This window comes from Lycium barbarum, chromosome 12, assembly GCF_019175385.1.
Source record: "Lycium barbarum isolate Lr01 chromosome 12, ASM1917538v2, whole genome shotgun sequence".
Taxonomy (NCBI): domain Eukaryota; kingdom Viridiplantae; phylum Streptophyta; class Magnoliopsida; order Solanales; family Solanaceae; genus Lycium; species Lycium barbarum.
In genome coordinates, this window is record NC_083348.1 from 35175985 (window position 1) to 35196298 (window position 20314).

At 33.1% G+C, this 20314-nt stretch overlaps 2 protein-coding genes and 1 non-coding gene across 6 annotated transcripts; 2 read left to right on the forward strand and 1 right to left on the reverse strand.

Annotated features, from left to right (window-relative positions):
- The first annotated feature begins 309 nt into the window (after positions 1–309).
- LOC132623134 (uncharacterized) lies at positions 310–6794 on the forward strand. Of its 4 annotated transcripts, none has more exons than XM_060337840.1 (8): positions 315–989; positions 1087–1191; positions 1954–2040; positions 3486–3536; positions 3759–3852; positions 3942–4026; positions 4131–4363; positions 4476–4578. In XM_060337840.1, the coding sequence occupies exons 1-7, from the start codon at positions 852–854 to the stop codon at positions 4294–4296; spliced, it is 726 nt and encodes a 241-aa protein (XP_060193823.1). In that variant the 5' UTR covers positions 315–851; the 3' UTR covers positions 4297–4363; positions 4476–4578. The 4 variants fall into 4 exon arrangements, with proteins under 4 accessions (XP_060193824.1, XP_060193823.1, XP_060193821.1 ...); XM_060337838.1 differs by lacking the exon at positions 4476–4578 and adding an exon at positions 6254–6794 and having other exon boundaries at positions 317–989; XM_060337839.1 differs by lacking the exon at positions 4476–4578 and adding an exon at positions 6289–6794 and having other exon boundaries at positions 317–989.
- A 6827-nt stretch (positions 6795–13621) lies between these two features.
- Positions 13622–16225, forward strand: LOC132623195 (L10-interacting MYB domain-containing protein-like). The gene is made up of 3 exons (XM_060337922.1): positions 13622–13775; positions 14924–15322; positions 15561–16225. The coding sequence occupies exons 2-3, from the start codon at positions 14963–14965 to the stop codon at positions 16074–16076; spliced, it is 876 nt and encodes a 291-aa protein (XP_060193905.1). The 5' UTR covers positions 13622–13775; positions 14924–14962; the 3' UTR covers positions 16077–16225.
- Positions 16226–18959: 2734 nt separating this feature from the next.
- Positions 18960–19056, reverse strand: LOC132625301 (small nucleolar RNA R30/Z108). The gene has a single exon (XR_009576736.1). It is a non-coding gene; the product is annotated as a small nucleolar RNA R30/Z108 (small nucleolar RNA).
- Positions 19057–20314: the final 1258 nt, after the last annotated feature.

Below are 20314 nucleotides of genomic sequence, written 5' to 3' on the forward strand. Positions count from 1 at the left end.
AAATAAGATGGGAGAGCTTAATATTTCAAATCATAAAAAAGGTTAGCGTTATGAAATTTATATTTATGTGAGACTTTTTTCTTGTCTCACGAATTGATGAAATCAAAATTAATAAAATACGAAAACGGCAAAGAGTTAAATATACCTCTGTACTATCAGAATAGGGTCAAATATGTCCATAGTTATACTTTCGGTTCAAATATACCTCTATCGTTATATTTTCGGTCCAAATATACCCTTTCATTATATTTTGACACAAATTTATTCTTAATTTTAACGGAGAGACATGTATCAAGCTCATAATCAAATGACCCACCCCTAATTTTACATATCGATTTCTTTAAAAAATCACCTGTTTAATCCGATCGACACCCATTTGCTTTTCATCTTTCAATTTCACTTCCAGTGCCCTACTCCACGCCCTCCTATCTTCAATTTTGCCATCCCATATACTTCTTTTGGAAAGAAACTCAGATTTGGGTCTTAAGAGAAGAATATGATGATGATGAAAAGAAAAGAAAAGAAAAGAAATTGGGTCGGATCACATTAAACTGGCGGGTTTTAAAAGAAATTGAGTATTTAAAATTGAGGGCTTATCATTTGATTCTGAGCTTGACATGTGTTTCTCTACTAAAGTTAAAAATACTTTTGTGTCAAAGAATAACGGGAGAGTATATTTAGACTGAAGTATCGAAAGAATAATGAGAGAGGTATATTTGAACCGAATTATAACGAAAAGGCATATTTGAACCAAAAGTATAACGCAGTGTATATTTAGTATATTTGAGCCGTTTCTATTGTTAAGAGATGTGACAAGTCACGTGCACGGAAGGAGTACAAATCAAAGCGGCATGGAAGCGAACAGGGACGACGGCGAACCGGCGGCGAAGTCTCCTGCTGGAGAAGAAGAAGAAATGACTACTTTTTCTGGCCACCATTTCCGAAGTTCCGAAGACACCGACGATGGCTTCTCCGTCACCATCATCGAGGTTTTTCTTTTCTTTTTATATCTCTCAGTTTCAAAAGCGAACAAAAACAAGAAGAAAGAACTCAATGTTAACTGATTCGTTTTTGGCATGTAAGTAGAACATGAAAGAAGAGTACGGTTTGTTCGTATGGCCTTGCAGTATTGTTCTAGCCGAATACATATGGCAACAGAGATCCCGCTTTACCGGCGCTAACGTAGTTGAGGTAATGAACCTTATTTTGTTGTATTACTTGCACTTCTGCTCTTGAAATTTTATGACTTGCTCCTTCTGTCCCAAAATGAGTGAAATTCAACACAAGAAATACTACTCCCTCCGTCCCAGTTTATGTGATGTAGTTTGACCGAGCATCAAGTTTAACAAATAAAAGACAATTTTAAAACAAGTTACATATATTTGTGTCGTTATAAATCATCTAGTTAAGTGCAAAAGGTAAAGTTTAAAGTTAAATTATTGCCAAATAAGAAAATATATCATTTTTTGGAGACGGACTAAAAAGAAAAGTGTGTCATATATATTGAGACAGTGGGAATAATTGTTTCCAAGTAATGCCCTTATATTAAAGAACTACCTTTTCTTCTTGATAGTGCTGAATTCTCAAGAAACATCTAGTAATAAATAGGGGTAACTTAGTAAACTGAATCTCGTGTCTATTATTTTTCTTAATGGGCGTGAAATGAGCTAAAACGACACTTATTTTGGGGCGGAGGGAGTAGTAGTTGCCTTTTCTTGGTCCTAAACCCAGAAAAAGTAGGATGCTTGGAGTAAGTGACTCTATTTGTAAAGCCAATTAGTAATTTATATTGAATCGGCACCATATTTAAAAATCTATATAGTTGACTCAAACTAGATATGGATTGAAGCATAGCAGTATTTGTTAGTTGTTTGATCCCTACTTTGCTTACTGTGCAGTCTTAGTTTGATTAGTGTTATATCAACTTCTTCTTATTCATCATATGTTTTACAGCTTGGGGCAGGGACCTCGTTGCCTGGGTTGGTTGCTGCAAAAGTGGGTGCAGATGTGAAGCTGACTGACAATTCAAACAGATCAGAGGTGTGATTTTGAAAGTAGTTTTTAATAGACACTGAATTGAGACTTCATTATTTGATCATAGTCCTTGAAATAGTGCCCGAACCCGGTTACTTAACCGTGAATATATTACATATCCATATTACTGGTAATCTAAATTGGGTTCAAGAACTGAGCATAGAATGTTGTACAGCAGGAATGCAGTAGTTGGAATTATAAAGGAGAACCTTTTTCTTTTTTCCTCTCTCTTTTGCCTACCTATTGTATACGGTAAAAACCGGATGCGAGGCAAACCGGTGGAGCGAGGGGACCGATTGATCTGCCTTCTTCGTCATTGGAACGACCAAGCCCGGTGACCCGAGCATTCGTGACCGTTGGTCCGAATTGATCGTGGCCGTTGGTCCGAATTGATCGTGGCCGTTGGTCCGAATTGACCGGGGCCGCTGGTCCGTTTGATCATAGCCGTTAGTCCGGGAAATCATGGCCGTTAGTCTGGGAGATCCTGGCCGTTGGTCCGTTTTGGTCATGGTCGTTGATCCGGGAGATCCGTTACGCGGTTGCCACGCGTCGATAGCGTCCTGCCATGGTCAACCACCAACCATGCGTGCGTCAGATCGTACGGCCAACCTAATCCCACCAAATCTGCTCAGAGCTGTCCTTTTTATTATTATTCTAATCATTTGTATGGGAAGAGGCCCATAGAGGCACCACTATAAATAGAGCACATCCCCCTCCTTTGTAAGGGTTGGCTCCTTTACTTTCCAAGAACATTTATAATAAAAGAGCTCATATACACAATCTCTCTCCCTCAATATCTGATCCGGCCAAAGCCATTTGTTTCCATTTATATTGTGCTTCTTCCATTAAGTATTGAACATAGCTTCTAAATGTTCATGTCCATAGCAAATCGAGCAAATTATCGTTATTAGCCGTTTTATTACTAAATACTCACACGCTTATTTTCCACTATCAAACATATATCAAGATCCATGCACATATCCTATACCCGCATACAAATTCAATTGATTTCCCAAATTCGGAGTAAACACCTATTCTTTAATCACCTTGGAGTGTTGGTGTATTTTTGAAGCCTTTCATGAAGAATCAGGTGTGCCGACAACAGTGTTGGTAACTCGAAGTAATATGCTTACAGAAACTGTTGGACTGCTCTGAGTTTTAACTTGTAGATTTTGTCCAGGGATGCTTTATGTGAAATAGAGCTGCCGTTGACCGTATTCTCGCACACTCATCTGCTGCTTCAGTATTAGTGAATAACAATCTGAAGTTGCAGTGGTGATTGATGGCATTGAATTACTAAACAATATGCTAGTATGTAGGCTAGGAAGTACCTATCCTGAGTAAGAATGTCTCAACATTTTGTAGAATTTATTCGTCAGCACCTTGAACTTCCACATAAGCAGCAAGATACTTATCAGTTTTACCAGAACTGCTTGTCTGTTGATATACAGGTGCTTACTCACATTAGAAGACAGTGCGACTTAAATGATATCAAGTGCAAGGTAATCTGCACGCTTTTGTTTGCTATATATGCAACTTGTCATTCCACATGACGCATTTTGTGTATAAGGGTTAATCTGTGTCCATTTTACTTTTCATTCCTCTGTAGGCTTTATGAAGATCTTCTCTCTTGGCTTTATTTTGTGCATGATATCTAGTTGAGGTCTTCCATTTTCACATTGCCCGTACTTTCGTTGAAGTGTTTTATTCATTTTATCTTCTAGGTACACGGACTTACATGGGGTGTGTGGGATACACAAACCTTCTGTCTGTGCCCAAACATTATCCTTGGAGCTGATGTCCTGTATGAGAGTTGTGGTAGGATTATTTCTTTATTTATCTTGTTCTTTCCTTCTTTTTGGATCTGTCTACTTTAGCTGAAATGTCTATCTTGCATGGTTACCAAGCCTTCGATGATCTCTTCGCAACTGTGGCATTTTTACTCCAGAGTTGTCCATCATCCGTTTTTATTACTACGTATCACAACAGAAGGTACGTGTCTATCATCTTTTCTTGCTTTAGGCTCAGCTAAGGACTCTTTTCTTGTGTACTTAAGCCATTCAGAGGTATAGATGATCCAACTTAACCATGTGTAGTGGGCATCACCTAATTGGATTCTTGATGGTGAAATGGGGCCTGAAGTGTGTGAAGCTTCTTGATGGGTTCTCATTCATGCCATCATACAAGACGTCTAGTTTGAGTGGTAACATTCAATTGGCTGAGATTGTTTTGGACACAACAAACAGAGACGAGAAAAAATGATGTAACTGAATTCAAGCGCGATGGTGCCAAATATTAGGTTCTGCTGACGTATTTTACTTCTTCCACTGTAAGTCAGTTATCCACTACTTGTCAACTATATAACATTTTTAGTAATCTTTGCTGCAGTCTTTTCCTCAATTTTTAATTCCTAAATGATGCCATAATTTGTAATTTTTCAGGCTTCGATGTAAATAACTAGTGATCAACTTATTGTGCATAGCATATCAAACAGAAGCGATTAGTGAAGCAAGGTCTTACGAAAAGACCTGTTATTTCTTCTAATTATTGCATTCAATAAATGAACTAAGATAATACAGCGAATGATAGATAAAAGTAGAATTAACTTTGAATAAATCAGTTAAACTTTCCTGCAATTTTTTCTAACCTCCCTGCATCCTGTAAGGCTGCTCATCTTGATCATAGAATTGGAAAAACCTTGGAGAAACTGCTTTTGAGCTAGCAAAATTGTTAACCATTTCTCTAGTTTTTGGAGTACTTAACAGAGCTTGATATATGAAGAGAACAAGCTCTTCCTCTGGAGAATTAGCTTGTTGTATATCATTATTGAAAGGTGGTTGATGAAGGATCCATGGGTCTTCCTATGTTTCAGCAGACATGCTGTTTTCTTCCTTCAGGCATATCCCACTAAGGCCCACCAGAGCAAATCAACTTTATTAAGCTGGTAGAATATAGCATTGATCTTATTTACACATTTTGGTATTACCATGTTAGAAAGTAAGAAATAACTTTATGCGATAATACTAATCAGTGTTTTAAAAGGCGGGGGCGTAAGGCGGGGCATTTTACATACGCCTCGACGAGGCGTAAGCCTCGAGGCACGGGGCGTAAGCCCCATGGGTATTTAATTTTTAGTATTTCTTAAAATAATATAATTACAATAAATATTTTTAAATAGGTAAAATTACATTAAAAAATAAAAGAAAACTGTAAATAAATGAAATATATATATATATATATATATATATATATATATATATGTGTGTGTGTGTGTGTGTGTGTGTGTGTGTGTGTGAGTGAGCGCGCGCGCGCTCGATCCTCACAAAAAAATGATCAAAACCCATTATACACCGCTTATAACTTGTAATTATATATAACATAATTTTACAAGTATAAACAATACAATGAAATAAAAGCTATTATGAAATGCAAAACAATTCTAACATTTTAACTTTCAAACACGGAAAAAAACACAGTTTCTTAAAACACTATTACTATCATACTATTCATTTTATCTCCCTATAAGCAAATAATCAATAAAATTTATCAATATTACAATTAAAACATAACTTCTTCATGAACAAAAAATAAAATTATATGATAATTCTGATACATAGGACTTATGACCAATGACAAGTGAAAATGTACAATTCCGCTATATGTTTTTTTTTTTTTTTAAATAAGTGATATTCACTCTCATGACGTTCTCAAATAGTAAATCCAATACTACGACTTGTTATATGAGTTACACCCAATCTTCTATTTCTATAGATGAAAAACTATTAAGTATCATTATTTTGTTAAACAATTATGAGGGTGAATGATTTTAATTAAGAAATTTAAAATATAATTTGTGTAAGAACTGTTAGGCGAGCCCTGGGCGTTGGGCGTTAGGCGTGTTTAGGGCGTACGGTTGGGCGCTTAGGACGTAAGCCTCATACGAACTAAGCCCCGCACGTTAGCCCCAGGGCGTTTTGCCACTGCCCTGCCCCGAGGCGAGCCCCGGGGCGAGTCCTGACAGTGCCTTTTAAAACAATGATACTAATTGACAGGGAGTTCGTAATTTTCTCCTATTTTATATTGTGAATATGACTTCGTCAATTGTTATCCCATTTATCTAAACTTTTAGGCATTCTAGAATCTAGAGTAATTACTAGTAGAAGGAACTGATTTGCTGCATTGCTGTCTTCTTTATATGTTTTCTGTCTGCTTTTCCTAGGGAGAAACTTATTGTCACTACTGCGTCTCTCGCAGCAAAGACTAAAATATCTGTGCATGAGACTATGCTGCCATGCTGGGGCAAAGAGCTTCAACTGCTTTCTTCGCATTATCAATGACATAGGATGTATGCAAAGAAATATTAGGAGGACCATCTTTTTCTGCCTAGTTCTCCTTGGAGTTCAGCAAAATTGAAGCATCACAGCCCCTTAAGAAGGTAAAAGGGTGATAAACTCATAAAAAGAAGAATTTGCTTAGCAATGGGGGAAGGAAAATGTGGAAAAGTTTAACCATTATGGGATTGTTGTAATTGAATATGGTTTGTAGTTGTGTACTCAGTTGACACTATCATGGAAATGCATCCTTAGTAGTGCCGCAGGCACTGTTTTTGTCCTTTGTGGCCTCCTCAACGACTTGTCTGACAGTGTATTCGGCCTTAGGACATGTGAATACAAGTAATGAGCTCAAAACATGGTACAAAATACGTCATTGATTCTTTATGCCAACTACATAAGAATTGCAAAGGCTATTTATAGGAAGAAGGCCAAAGTGTTATTTCTTTAGAATATGTTGATTTGAGATGGTTGGTTTAAAATAGTGAATTTGGTTGCAGGCATATCTTCTATAGGTTAGATATATCATGTTACTTTTGTCTGCCCGCCTTTTTGCAGCTCAATGAACCTTGGCCAAAGGGTACTGATTGAAACCAGGCATGGCATTTTTTTTACCACCTCCTTTTCTCCCTTGTTGGTACTGCATGATGCGTTAAGGTCGTTAAGCTTCAAAGCTAGGGATGTGCTCTTGCTGTTAATGAAGTGCGTGAAAATCATGGGAGAGCTGGGTTCAAATTATAGTAGAGACAAAAAATGTTAGGTGATTTTTTGCCATTTGCCCAAGCCTTGGTGGACAAAGTTACCTATGCTAGTTAGAGGTAACATGTACTAGATAGAATAGTCGAGGTGCTTACAAGTTGGTTCAGATACCACAATTATAAAAACAAAGTGGTTAATCTTCATATATTAATACCATTATGCATTTAATAATGGCTTGTATGATAAGTCTCCTTTTTCGTTAATTACAAATTTTGAGAAGGGTCAGATGACTCGAGTAAGTGGTTAACCAAAAGGGGACTTCAGGCGTGACCTTTCTAAATCAAGTAAGGCGTGACCTTTCTAAATCAAGTAATGAGAGCATATAATTGTATATCTGATTACTGAGTCCGGAGCCAAAATGGCATATTTTTACAGCAATTAGACAAAAATAGGCTGTCTTTTTTTTTTTATACCCAAATGGGTATTTCGTTGATCATTCAACGAAATACCCCAGTTACTGTTCATAGCAGCAACTCTTTTTTTTTTTTTTTTTGCTATTTCGTGGATTGTTCCACGAAATAGCTTTTTTTTTTTTAATTTTTTTTTGCATTTCGTGGAACAATCCACGAAATAGCTTCTTTTTTTTTTTTTTTTTTTTTTTAATTTCGTGAAAAAAATGATTTTTTTTTACATATCATGACACAATCCACGAAATAGATGTTTTTTTATTTTATTTCGTGAATAAAAAAAGAAATAGGAAATTATAATTTTTTTTTTCTTTTTGCATTTCGTGTATTAAAAAACGAAATAGGATAAATTTGTTTCTAATTTCGTTCGTATAAAAAGGAAATTGGAAAATATATATATATATATATATATATTATTTCGTGTATTAATGAAGGAAATTGATTTGTTTTTTTATTTTTTTTGCATTTCGTAATCTAATGAACGAAATAGGTTTTTTTTTTTTTTTGTATTTAGTGAATAAAAAAACGAAATAGGAAATTATATACACATATATATATATATATTTTGCATTTCGTGTATTAAAAAACGAAATAGGAAAATAAAAAATAGGAATATATATATATATATTTCATTCATGTACCAATGAAATAGGATGAATATATATATATTTTTGTGTTTCATTTATAAAAACATTTATATATTCACGAAATAAAAAAAAATCTTATTTCGTTTTTTAATAAACGAAAAAAAAAATAGTTGTAAAGTCAAGACATAACTTTATTTTAAATATAAATATAATTCTAAAAAATATAGGGAGAAAAACTAGTTGTAAAGTCGTCAAACTTTAGATGGTCATAACTTTGCGCTCGGACGTCCGATTTACGCGATTTTTTTTTTGATTTTGGGTATTTTTCCGAGATCTATGCACACAAACTGCCGCAAGGCGGTTTGGCCGAGCCGATTTTTAAAAAAACGCCTTTTATCACATTCAATTTCAATTTTTCCCCAAATTGGCATGAAATTTTCAGTTTTATTTACTTATAAGATGATGATACACAATAGATTTCAACGTAAAAATCCAGGGATAATGTATCTGTGAATGTCAATTTCACTTCTGCGGTTTCAATTTTTGAAAATAAAGCTGACTAATTTTCTCGATATATAAAGTTGGCTAAAATAACCTTACAGTTAAACATTAAGTTTTTTGAAAAATATATTTTAAAAAAATTAAAAAATGGCTTTTAACCAATTTGGAATATATATATATATATATATATATATATATATATATATATATATATATATATATATATATATATATATATATATATAAGATCAATTTCAAAAATATATAAAAAAACTGTTTTTTTTATATTTCGTGGATTGTTCCACGAAATGCAAAATAAAAAAGAACAGTTTTAAATTAAAAAATAAAACAGTTTCGTTAATATAAATAAAACTGTTTTTTTTTTTTTTTTTTTTTGCATTTCGTGGAACAATCCACGAAATATGTTTTTTTTATTTTTTTTATTTTGCATTTCGTGGAACAATCCACGAAATATTTCATTGGTACATGAATGAAATATATATATATATATATATATATATTCCTATTTCATTTTTATATAAACGAAATAAAAATAAAATTATTTTCCTATTTCGTTTTTTAATACACGAAATGCAATATATATATATATATATATATATATATATATATATATATATATATATAATTTCCTATTTCGTTTTTTTATTCACTAAATACAAAAAAAAAAAACCTATTTCGTTCATTAGATTACGAAATGCAAAAAAAATAAAAAAACAAATCAATTTCCTTCATTAATACACGAAATAATATATATATATATATATATATTCCAATTTCCTTTTTATACGAACGAAATTAGAAAAAAATTTATCCTATTTCGTTTTTTAATACACGAAATGCAAAAACAAAAAAAAAATTATAATTTCCTATTTCTTTTTTTATTCACGAAATAAAATAAAAAAACATCTATTTCGTGGATTGTGTCATGATATGTAAAAAAAAAATCATTTTTTTTCACGAAATTAAAAAAAAAAAAAAAAAAAAGCTATTTCGTGGATTGTTCCACGAAATGCAAAAAAAAATTAAAAAAAAAGCTATTTCGTGGAACAATCCACGAAATAGCAAAAAAAAAAAAAAAAAAAAAAAAAGAGTTGCTACTATGAACAGTAACTGGGGTATTTCGTTGAATGATCAACGAAATACCCATTTGGGTATAAAAAAAAAAAAGACAGCCTATTTTGGTCTAATTGCTGTAAAAATATGCCATTTTGGCTCCGGACTCTCTGATTACTCTTATCTCTAGTATCCACTTGCGTTGCTTGCCCAACCGGTACATGTATCGATCATAAAGGAAAATTGATGGGTGTATTGTTGAACTTTTACAAAGTCATACTCCTTTAGAAAAGAATGGTGGAATTCAGGGTCAGAGATTGAACATATCTAGTGTTTTGTGTGAATCAGATATCTATTTTTGTTAAAGTTTTCCAACGTGAAGAATTTAGTATGCTTTGGTCAGTACAATGCAAGCTGCGTAGGGATATATATGAATTTTCAAGTGTTCAGAGGTATATTATCTTTTCACTTGCACTGGGACATGCCTCAAAATGTTGCAAGGGTGTATATAAATCAATTTGATATTGTAGGGAAAATTTGGATATTTTGTTTGTCTACATAGTTCCATGTGGCAAATGTTAGAGCCAAGTTGGACATTCGTTAGAGGGAGGGACAAATATGAAACGAAATTAGTCGTGCGGGGCTTTTATGGATCAAAAGCTAAATGGAAGGTAAACATAAAACAAATCAAATACTGTAAGAATAAATTTGCATCCTTTTACTTTAAAATTTAATGATCTTGTAATGTTATTCGCGTTAACTTTTTGAATGTTTTACATTTAGCAATATCAAATATATTTTTCACAACTTAAAGATGGAATTATGAGTCATCCAAACTACAGATAATTCGATCAGAAAAAGGAAAACCAAAAGGTCTAAAATCATGTATTAGTGAAATGACTAAAGAGTAATCTCAGCCCATTTTCACTACCAGGAAAAGTTAAAGGTATAAGTGCAAACTCATAGAGGATTGCGGGTTCCTAAAAGAAGAGAGTAAATACCTAAAACATTTTCTAAACTATTCGAGTTATACTTGAACTACGGGTGTTGCTATTACCCTAAACTATAATATTTTCCTGCAGTGCCAAGTCACATGGAGAGTGGTCTCACTCTTTTGTAATGTGCGGGGGCTAAAAAATAGGTCAATAAACATTTATGTGACGCTCTACATTATTTTTTAAAATTAATTATTTTTAATTTTTAACTTTTATTTTTTCTTTCTTCCGGTAGACTCAATTAAAAAGACATAATCATAAAGTGCATAACTTTTATTTTAAGTATGTTTTAATGTTTAAGTTTTTCAATTGAGTTTATTATTATTGAGTAAATTTTGTTCTAATTTGAATTAGGTTAATTGTTATTGCTTAATATTATATTTTACTACTATTGTAAAAGATGAATTTTCAACTAAGTTTACTGTTAAAAAAATAATATTCTAATTTGAAGAAGAAATCAATAAATTTAGATAAGCCAAGAAGAGAGAACAAATATGAAAAACATTGTTTACGCTTTAATGTACATTTTCTGATTAATTATTTAGTATTACTGGTACTTTAGACTTATATTTTTAAATATTTTTAAGTGGAATTTACGTTATGATAAGATTTAGCCGTGATTTTTATCTAGATTTCATCTTTTATGATATCTTAATTATATTTTACTATATTGATTTCAACTATCTACTGTTCTTAGCAAAAAGATGTAGCGATTTGAAGAATTAAAAAAATGAATAAGATTCGTAGAAAAAAAATCAATATATATAATAAAGCTAGGAATAACCAATCCTATGTGACACCTCTCTATGGCCTCCATTGACATTTATCTTTTTTCTCAATTTTTTGACCTTTTCCTCTTCATTTCTCTATTTTACTAAATAAATTAAATAATTAAAGATTTCATCCATCCACTCATAATAAAGACTCACTCACCATTTAATAGCATAATATTTGCCACCACTTCCCTTATAAATATTGTGATTACTTTGTATTAAATTTATTAATTAAAAGCAATGAAACTTTCCTCATTATGCTCATTCAATTTTTATATTATATTATTATATTATCTATTTATTTATTATATAATAAAGTTAGACATAAACAAGATGATGTGATACTTTTCTATGATCGCTATTTATATTTATATATTTTTCCAATTTTTTGAATTGTATCCTTATTTTATGTTTAAAGAAATCTTCAGAAATTAGGTACTCTTTAATTTTTTTCTTTCCTCATTATTATTACTACTATTTATGTCTTTTTCAAGAAACCCTCTTTCTGCCTTCTTTATCTTTCATTTTTTCATTTAACATTTTTTGTTTGAGTTTGTTCTTTTCATCTTCCTCTATTTAAGTTTTTATAGAAAGTAATTATATTGATTAGCTCTATTTGGAGCACTAGGAAATAAACTGACGGAAGCTTTTAATAATAATAAAACTCATTAATCATTTTGGAAGGAGTTATAGAAATGAAGAGTTGTGATTTGTGAGATGGATGTGGTCTATATAATGACTTAGGGGGAAGGAGAGGAAACAAGCATGGGAGCACGAAAATTTCTAGGATGGTACAATAACTTTAAAGGTGATCGATCATCAAAGAATTAACAACTTATTTGTGGTAATATGATCTTCTCAATCTATTTATCTATTTCATTTTATTTTTTTGGGTCATTTTTATTTCACTGTTACTCAACCTCTCTCCTTCCCCTATAATTTTTATTTATTGAACAATATTCAAGTATTTCAGTATCTATATATGTGGACTAGATAAGCATTTTTCATATATAAATCGACAAATTTCAAGTCCTGTAAAAGGGGGAAAATCTGAAGAGGTGTGTCACATTTATAATACCTCTTAATTCTCTCTAAAGAATTACTTTAGCTTTTGGCTTAGATTTACACACATACAATCGGAAAAAAATGAAGAGATCTGTCCCATTATAATCATCTTGACGCTTCAACAACAAAAGAAAAAGAAGAAAAGAATAAACACTTCCTCAGTAATTGTTTAAGAGCAAAGGTATCAAAATATTTGAAAGGAATTTTTACTTTAGACCGACTGATCTTATCGATCGATTTGATATAACTATAAATTGATCGCTACGATGAAATATTAGTTTGTGATACTTCTATATATGGAGTATTACAATAGTTTTCACAATCATGGCTTAAGATTGTGTACTTCTCTCAACGGTCCATGTGAATGCTGATTAATTAATAATGTTGTAGGCTTTTTACAAAATTTGTCAATTAAAAAAGATCTCATTGTTCTTAATCTTATATGGCTGCAATAGATATGATAGTTCTGTTTTAAGTCATGGTGAAAGATTTCATTTTGAGTTATACACATCGAATATAAGAATTTTTTACGTTATCAAATCACCCAATTGATATTTACAGATAAACCTTCTTAAATATTAATACTGAATTTTATCCTCTTAAAAATAAAAAGAAAATTACATTCATAACCGCGCGAAGCGTGAGATTATTCTCTAGTAACTAATAAGAATATAAAATAATGGAAAATGCCATGAATGATCTTCCGGGCCTATTTTTTTAATTCTCATACAAAGAGAGCGAAACCACTTTTCATACTCCCTCTGTCCCAATTTATGTGACACCATTTTCTTTTGGGTTCGACCCAAAAAGAATATCACATTTCTATATTTAGAAATAATTTAACTTTATAAGATGATTTATAGTCACTCATTTATATAAGACTTGTTTAATATCACATATTTCAAAAGTCTTCCTTTCTTTCTTAAACTTTATGTCAAATCAAATGGTGCCACATAAATTAAGACGGAGGGAGTATCACTTGGCACTGCATGAATTTAGATAGAAAATATTATAATTTAGGGGATAACAATAACATTTTCAGAGTTTAAGTATTAAACTGACCAAATATAAATAATTTAGGGTGTTTTATAGGTATTAATTCTAAATAAAACAGCTAAAATATTCTCTTGATCCCGCACAAGGAGAAAAGGCTATGCCCTGTTTGGATGCCCCAAATTCTCGTTTAGGGGAAAACCAGTTCTTTACTGTAGCGGAAGTACGAGAAATATACCGCCCACTTTCCTCAGAGGTAAATTCTCTCCGTTCCATATATTATTTATTCGTTGCATTATTCATATAAAAATCACAGAATCTCTCTTCTTTTTTCGCTAATTCAAGTCATAGATTTTTTAGGGTCGCCAATTATAGCCCTATCATTGTTGTTTAATTTGATTATTATGAACCAAAGAGACTTGTATGGAATTTCAAGCTGTTGGAATTTCCAATTATAGCCCTGTCATTGTTGTTCACTGCTACAGGACAAACCCACAAGTTGTTAGAATTATAGAATGGGGGTGTAACTGTAGGTTTTTCATAGTATTGGGGGGTACGTGTTTGTTTTTAAAATACTTGGAAACTGAGTCATATTACACGAGCGTTTAGTGTAATTAACATTTAGCGTGTCCCAATGGCCAGATTGAAGTTGGTCACTAGATTTTTAGGTCTTTGAATGTATTAGAGCTTTATGTATAGGTTCCTTTGTGGGAAAAAAAAAAATATTTTGGTGCTTTTAAATTACCAAATGGAAATTTCTGTTTCTAGTAAAAGTTTCCGTAGTCGTGATTCCTCATGAAAAAGGTTAAAAGTGCCCTGAAATTGCAAATTGTTGTGCTAGGTCCAAGGCTGATTTAGAGGTGGAGCTAGGATTTTTAGTTTATGGGTTCTGAACTAGAATTCTTTTTGGTTTACTGGGTTCTGAATAAATTATTTATATATATTAAATGAATTTTTAAACATAACAACGTTTGAGCCAAAGTTACTGGGTTCTGCAAAACCCATACGTGCAGTTGTGTATGCATGAAAAATTAAAACTTTAAGGAGATGAAGGAGAGGGTATTCTTTAGTGTTTGGTACATAGTTTCTTGATTAACTAGAGGTTACCGTTTTTCCTTTTAATAAAAACGTTCTGTTGAAGTCCAAGCTTCTGAACCCTGGTAGTTTGTGTTACTCTTGAATAACCCTTAGGTAAATACTAAATTCTCAATGCAATTGTCCTTGGTGATACATGTGTTGATCTTTGCAGAAAAAAAAATCTTTTACTTAAGATAAGATGAACTTCAAAGTTCAGTAAGATGTTTAAATGCCTCTTTTGAGCTTGTAAACTGATATGAAGGAAAACGAAAATTTCCAAGCTTGAATTTCTGTTTTCTCTGAGCCAATCTTGCTTGTCGTGGTTAGGTGCAATACTGCTGTAATTATTTTTGCTCAATCAAATAGATGGCTGGGAGGTCTTCTCGTTCGAAAACACAGCTAACTGTGCAGCAGCGAGAATCCCAGTGTAGAGCTAAGTGGACCACATCTCGTACCATAATAATGGTGAATGTAATGGTAGACGAAGTTCACAAGGGGCATAAGCAAAACAAGTCTTTTAGTAAGAAGGGTTGGAAATGCATTTCTGATGAGTTTCAAAAAAGAACTGGTCTTACGTGGGAGAGGGATCAATTGAAGTATCGATATGCTGCACTAAGAAAGCTTTTTGCTACTATAAAGTTGCTACTTGAACATACTGATTTCGAATGGGATGAAACTACAGGTTTAATAACAGCAACAGATGAAGCTTGGGACCGGTACATCAAGGTTCGTTCCCACTTTTTCTGTTCCGAAAGAAATACTTTAGCTGCTAGGACACACTTTTCTATTTGCAAGTTGAACTCTCCTTTTCTTTTTTTTATTTTTTATATATCCCAATCCCTTGAAGATTCTTGTGAACCAGACTAGACTTCCTTCATCTTTGCCCAAGTAATTCATTGATTGATCACGGTTTACCTTATCTATATTTTTCATGCCAAAACCCCCCTTGACATGTACTAATCAGGATCATCCAGATGCGGAGACCTTAAGGAACACAGGCTGCCCATTTTACAAGGGACTAACCGTGATATTTGCGGATTCTGGAAGTAGAGGGACATATAATGGATCTACTATGCACAAGGACCCTCTCTATGGTTCATTACAGGAAGAGTTCTCATATTCAGAGTCTGAAGAAGGTCCAGATTCCAATGAGCTAGAAATTCTTCAATCTGTGAGCTCACCTACTGATATATCTCGAAAGAGAGGGCGGGGGAAGGGGGTTGATGGTGCTATTGCAAGAGCTATATCTGAGATGGCTGCTGCTTCGAGACTTAGAGCATCTGCTTTTAAGAAGTGCAACGGTAATTTCTCCATAACCGACTGTATTAGAGCTTTGGATGAATTGGAAGGTGTCAATGACCAAGTGTATTATGTTGCTTTGGATCTCTTCAACAATCATGCAGCTAGGGAGATTTTCTTATCTCTCAAAGTTGAGAAGCGGCTGACCTGGTTAATTGGCAAATCTTCTGGTCCTCCCTAGTTTAAAGGACTAGTCCAACTAATCTTGTTATGTTAAAGTAAGCAATCATCTCCTATCTGAAGTATTCATTTATTGGTTTTTACAAAGCTGGAAGATTCATGTATAGACCATCTCTCTATCTCTTTTTCTCACTTTTTACTTTTCAACAACTAGGAGTAAGAATATATACTTCAGAATTTGGCAACTATGGGATTAAATTTAGGCAGAGAGTTGAAACTTGCTGCACGATGGAGCATTTTTTGTTAAAAAAGTAAGCACCCTCATCATGCGTTCGGATGGAAATGTGGCATTGTTTTTATTCATTGTAACCAGTATGGAAGTTACCAACTGTTTTCTGAACAAAGCTAAATCTTACTTCTAAACTAATAACATCCTCTGACGCCAAACCCCAGTAGCTTATGTTGCACAAAAATAATCAAAGCCACCATCGTCAACTATACTCTGTCAGAACGTTTTACCAGTGGTAATCCACTCTTCAGAGTATCTGCATTACCAGGTTTTCAATGAATTCTAGCTCATCAGATATATACGTCAAGTCAAAACAAACTCTTCCTTCTAGTGTGACTGCCGGACCACACTGTTTACTGTCTCCCAAGGTAACATTGTGCACCTCATCATTATCTTTAGCTTGTTTATTATATATCGACTCAAATGCATGTGCCCGCTCATCGATGAAATCCGTCACTGCCTGATACGCATGTGGCAAACCCACCTGTATACTTTTTTTTTACTAGTGGTGTCTGGGTCAGTTTGTGCGTACCTCAACTATTCCACCGGGTACCTGCTACCAGTGTTTTAAAAGGCGTTTTTGAGGCGAGCCTCGGGGCGAGCCCCGGGGCGGGGCGTACCAAAAATGCCTCGGGGCGCAAGTCCCCAAAGGCGTATGCTGGGCGTACGCCCAGGCGTTTGGGGCGAGTTTTTTTTTTGTTGGGGCGTAAGCCTAGGCGTTTGAGGCGAGTTTTTTTTTGTTGGGGCGTAAGTCCAGAAAACTTCTTCAAACTAAAACGAAATTTGTTAAATAAGTCCTTAGTATAATGCCCAAATTTTCAAAAGTCAACATGTAATTACTCAAATATTTTAAAAAGGAACTGAAACATTAAATTTAAAAGTCAAGACCTTTTTTTATTGCTAGAATGCCTAATATATGTTCTTTTCCAATTATTTATCTTGTCTTCTACTATCTCAAAAAAGTAACGAGCAGTCACTTATACTTGTAAGTACGTATAATAGATTGTTCTAATTAGTTTTTTTGTGGGGGTGGAGTATGTATATGTGTATATATATATATATATATATATATCACTTATTTATTGTTTTCTTCAATTTTTTACGTTATTTAACCAATTTAAAAGTATTTATTATAATTATATCATTTTATAAAATACTAAAAATTAAAGTCCCATGAGGCTTACGCCTCGTGCCTCGGGGCTTACGCCTCGCTGAGGCAGACATAAAACGCCTCGTCTTACGCCCCCGCCTTTTAAAACACTGCCTGCTACCCCTCATCAGTACCTATACGAATAAAATCATTTGGAGATTATTCAAAGTCATCACCCATGTTACACTTACTGCCTAATTTGTCATACTTGGCCGTCTCATCCTCGGTCTTTGCTCTTATTGCATCCACCTTTTGCTCCTCTCTCAATCATGACCATGGGGTTCTTGCATTTTCTGATATTAGAGGTTTTAGGTATAGAATTGGGTCATACTTGAACTCCAACAGCCAAAGGTTAAGCCTTCTTCTAACCTCTTTAAATGCCATTTCCGGCTTCTTTTGCTTGAGCTTTTCTGCTTCTTGTTGTTGCACCAGAATGGCAAGGATAACAATTAGTATGCTCCTGATCCCTTTGAATTTTACCCTGTATCTGGATCATTTTTTACTGCAAGGTGTCACCCTTCACAGTGGTATATGTGAGAGTTTTTGCAAGCGGTGTTGGTCTATTGTTACAATTTGGTTTGTAAGTGAGTTTGTATAGACCAATGCTACTTATGAATAAAAACCAAACTCCTATGGCTGGAGCAGATTTATAGCCCACTTTGTCTGTACCAAACCGTTGAACACAGAAGAGGGCTACCAGTATTGCAACCAAATAAGAGGAAAAAGGAATAAGAGGAGAAAAAAGAATACACTAGCACCCTTTAAGGGAAACCGGTCACCCTTTAAGGGAAAACGGTAAAAAATACCCCTCTACTTTCATTTATTAGTTAAATTTGTCATCCGTTATAAGTTAGAGCGATTTATACTTCTGCTGTTATGGACGTTAACAAAAATACCCCTCCATTTAACGGATTCCCTCAAATCAATCTCAATTCCCCAATTTCACTTTTTTTTTTTAAAAAAAAGATATTTCTTTTAACCCGACCCGACCCACTAAACTAATTTAACCCAAAGAAATAACACTCAAACCCATTTCTCTTTTCTCCCTCACATTTACACCAGCCATCACTGAAGCAATTGAACTTCCAACGTATAATAGAAGACACCATCATCAGAACAAAAATCAATTTGATTCACAACCATAACTGGTTGTGTCCCAAGATTGATCTGTGTCATCATTTGACTTCTGGTGACTTTAAACTAAGTAAAAAGTTTGCAAAAAAGGTACATCTACTTATAAAATAAGAATACGTGCCACAATTTTTTTTTTTTAAAAAACAGCACTAGAACTTAAATTAGTATGCAGTATGTGATTCAGTTGCAATATACATATCAAGTTATCAACAGTTGTATAATCAGTAAGTGTTGGAACAAAAACTATTGCTTCATCATCATCGTCAAAAACAACAATTAATGTCCAAAACAAACATAAAAACCATTTATTACAAATTCGACCAGATATTAAAAGATTGTAGTAGTTTTATATATAAATCAAGAGTGAAAGTTCATTCAGTAATGGCAAATTAATTTATTGGTTCGATTCTGCCAGCAACTTCCTCACCAATATCAGAAGAGGGAGCTTAGATATCCTCATTGATCCCAATTTAAAATAAATTGTTTGTAATCATTATAAAAAATATATGGAAAAAAGATTAGAGGAGTCACTCAGTTCAGCGGGGATATCCCTGTTATGATCCCATTTACTTCAGTTATGGTGTATAATGTGAGGAAGAAGAGAGAAATGGGATTTGAGTGTTATTTTATATGCGTTAAATTAATTTAGCGGGTCGGGTCGGATTAAAAGGGGGGAATTGGGTAATTTTAAGTGAACTTGAGGAATTGAGGTTGACTTGTCCCTTAAATTAAGAGATATTTTTGTTAACTTTCATAACGACAGGACTATAAATAGCCCCAACTTGTACGGGGGACAAATTTTATACTATATATAAGCATGAGTTTGGAGGTGGTTTCGTCGTCCACCTCCAACTCATGATAAAAAAATAATAAAAAAACGTGGACCCTATATTAAAAAATAAGCAATATCAAAAAAAAAAAAAAAACGTGGATCCCATATTAAAAGATCAAGCAATATCCATGTAATTCTTAAAATATCCCCATCAAGTTAATAATGGTGATTAATCTTTCAAAAGTAGTTGTAAATATATTATTATCAAGCTTCATTTTTTAAAAGTTACTATTAAAACTGATTACATTTTGTAGTTCCTCACCAACTGTAATTCTATAATCAAATTAATTGAATATTGTTACAACTGATAAAATAAATTATTTGGATGTTTATTGCAGTACTATTTAATATCCTAAAAAGAAACTAAGATGGGTATTACATTCTCAAAAGGCATTTTCCAATGTCTTAAGTTTCTAATTATATACGGAGCGCCATAATAGCCAAAATAATTTATTAGTACATACTTATGATAGGTTAAATAAAAGGATAGAAATCTTATACCGCATCTATGCCTATGTTATATGACACAATATACATAATCACCATATGTATAAAAAGTTTCACGTTTTAGCCTAGGGGAATGACGGTTCAAATGACGTTTCCGTATTTAGAAGTAGTTAAAAATTCAATAAGTTTTGAAATTCTGGTTCAAATTTGATTAACGTGTAGTTTAAAAAGTGTCTATTAGCCCTTTTCTTAAATAAAGTCATATAAATTGAAACAAAGAAATAACATCATGACACAAATTATTGAACTTGTGCTCCCAAAACTTTTATCTTTTTACATACGTGACTTTCAAGAAATGTTGTAGAATATATCAATTCTTTTTATAATTGCATAAAAATAAAATTATAAATATATGTTGAATAAAATTATAAATATAGGTTGGGCCGT